A 1,816-nucleotide genomic window follows, 5' to 3' on the forward strand; every position below is an offset into this window, starting at 1 on the left:
GTACCCGCTCCCCAAAGGTGCCAATCCTGAATGGGGAGTGGGGGACAAAGGCTTAAAGCAGAACTTCCCCTTTTGTGTGGAGCTCCGCTTTAAGTGCACTATAGATTTGTTAATGCTGATTCACATGCCTGTCTGTGTGCACATAATCACAACAGGTTTCGCCCATTCCTATCTGGATTGACAGCACTGCCTCTATTGCTGAAACCCTTCCAATGTATACTGCAGTGTCTGGGAGTGGGAGCATGTAAAGCATAAATGAAGAAGGATTTGAGTTAGTCAGGAATGGTAAAGGAAGTGCTTTTTTCATTTACAAGGCTTATTCATCACATAATAACTAGATTTGGGACTTTTTGGACTGCCATACAGGAATCTTTGGATGCACTTTAATGTAGTCAGTAATGCATAGAAAATGCTGTGACCAACTCAAATGGAACTTGCTAGTGGAGTAATTCTAAAAAGGCACTTACAAGGGAAGTTTTTTTTTTTAAATAAAAGTTAACCTAAAAAAAAATTAAGGGCTTTTTAATGTTTACAGATGTTTTATGAAAGAGCAATTGACTCGCTTTCTTGATCTCTTGATTTCTCATGCTGTAAAGAATTGGATTAATTAGTGGGGTTAATGCTGTATAGAGCAGGGATTTCATTTTATAGCCATAAGGTGTTTCATCCCCTACCGGGAACATATAGATGCCGATTATCGGTCCATAATAGGTGCACACGGCCGCCAGGTGGGAACTGCTCATGGAGAAGGCTTTCTTTCTGCCATCCCTACACCTGATCTTTACAATAGCAATAAATACATTTATATAAGATATGATAACAAGCAAAAAGGGTATAAATGCCAAAAGAATTGTCAGGGAGAAGTCTACACCTTTTACTTTGGAAGGGTCCTTGGAAGCAATTTCTAAAATAGGAACAAAATCACAAAAAAAGTGGTCAAGGACTTTAGAATCACAAAAACCCATTTGACTTATTAAAATTGTTTCAGTAACAAGTAGAATGATGGGAATAGCCCAAGGCCAGAAGACAAGGTGAAAACAGAGTGTCTGGTTCATAAGGTAAGAATACCGAAGCGAGTGACATATAGCTAAGTATCTGTCAAAAGCCATGGCTGTGAGAATCAGAGACTGTGAAAAAGATGCAACGCAATGGAAATAGAATTGGAAGAGGCAACTCATTTTAGAAATAACTGTTCCACCCAACCAAGTCACCTCTAATAATTTTGGCATGATGTTAGAAGTTAAAAGAAGGTCAGTTAAAGCCAGGTTCCTGAGGAAGATGTACATGGGGACCTGAAGGTGGTGGCAATATGACACAAATGTAATAATCAGACAGTTTTCAGTCACCATCAGCAGATAAAAAACAAGGAAGAGGAAGAACAACAGAACCTTAATATTGTAGAACTCATGAAATCCAAGCAAAAGGAACTCAGAAAAGTCTGTTTCATTGGTCTCACACATCTTTTATGAATGCTTGTTTGTAACCTAAAAGAATAACGGAAATATATTAAAGGCTCTGGTTCCATCATTGACTTGTTAGACCCATTATGGTTGTCACAATAAATCTTGGATGCTCTTTTGGCAAATCTACTTTATTATATTACATTGTCAGGTGTGTTCCTGGATTTGTACAAGTCCCAAGGGACCTTGAGGAACCAGAAGATAGTGGTATGCGTCACAGTGAATTATGGATGTGGTTAAAAAGCCTATAAATGTTATAGGCTGATCCTTCTCAACTTTATAAAAGCATCCTATTTAAAATCTAGTATTTATTGAGTGCCTCCTGGTGTGATTTACCTATTCCTAAGTACCCTTTG

The 1,816-nt window shown here is 38.2% G+C and overlaps 1 protein-coding gene across 1 annotated transcript; it reads right to left on the reverse strand.

The window, feature by feature from the left end:
* Nucleotides 1-481: 481 nt before the first annotated feature.
* On the reverse strand, nt 482-1,460 carry LOC149463481 (olfactory receptor 1M1-like). Its single transcript, XM_089675346.1, has one exon. It carries the CDS (start codon nt 1,458-1,460, stop codon nt 501-503), a length of 960 nt encoding a protein of 319 aa, XP_089531472.1. The 3' UTR covers nt 482-500.
* Between the last annotated feature and the right edge of the window lie 356 nt (nt 1,461-1,816).

Source organism: Staurois parvus, unplaced genomic scaffold, assembly GCF_062004578.1.
Source record: "Staurois parvus isolate SC_StPar_1 unplaced genomic scaffold, SC_StPar_1.0 ptg000154l, whole genome shotgun sequence".
NCBI lineage: Eukaryota > Metazoa > Chordata > Amphibia > Anura > Ranidae > Staurois > Staurois parvus.

Coding starts and splice junctions, on each gene's coding strand:
- LOC149463481 (XM_089675346.1), bottom strand. CDS start 1,460: ATGTGTGAGACCAATGAAACAGACTTTTCTGAGTTCCTTTTGCTTGGA.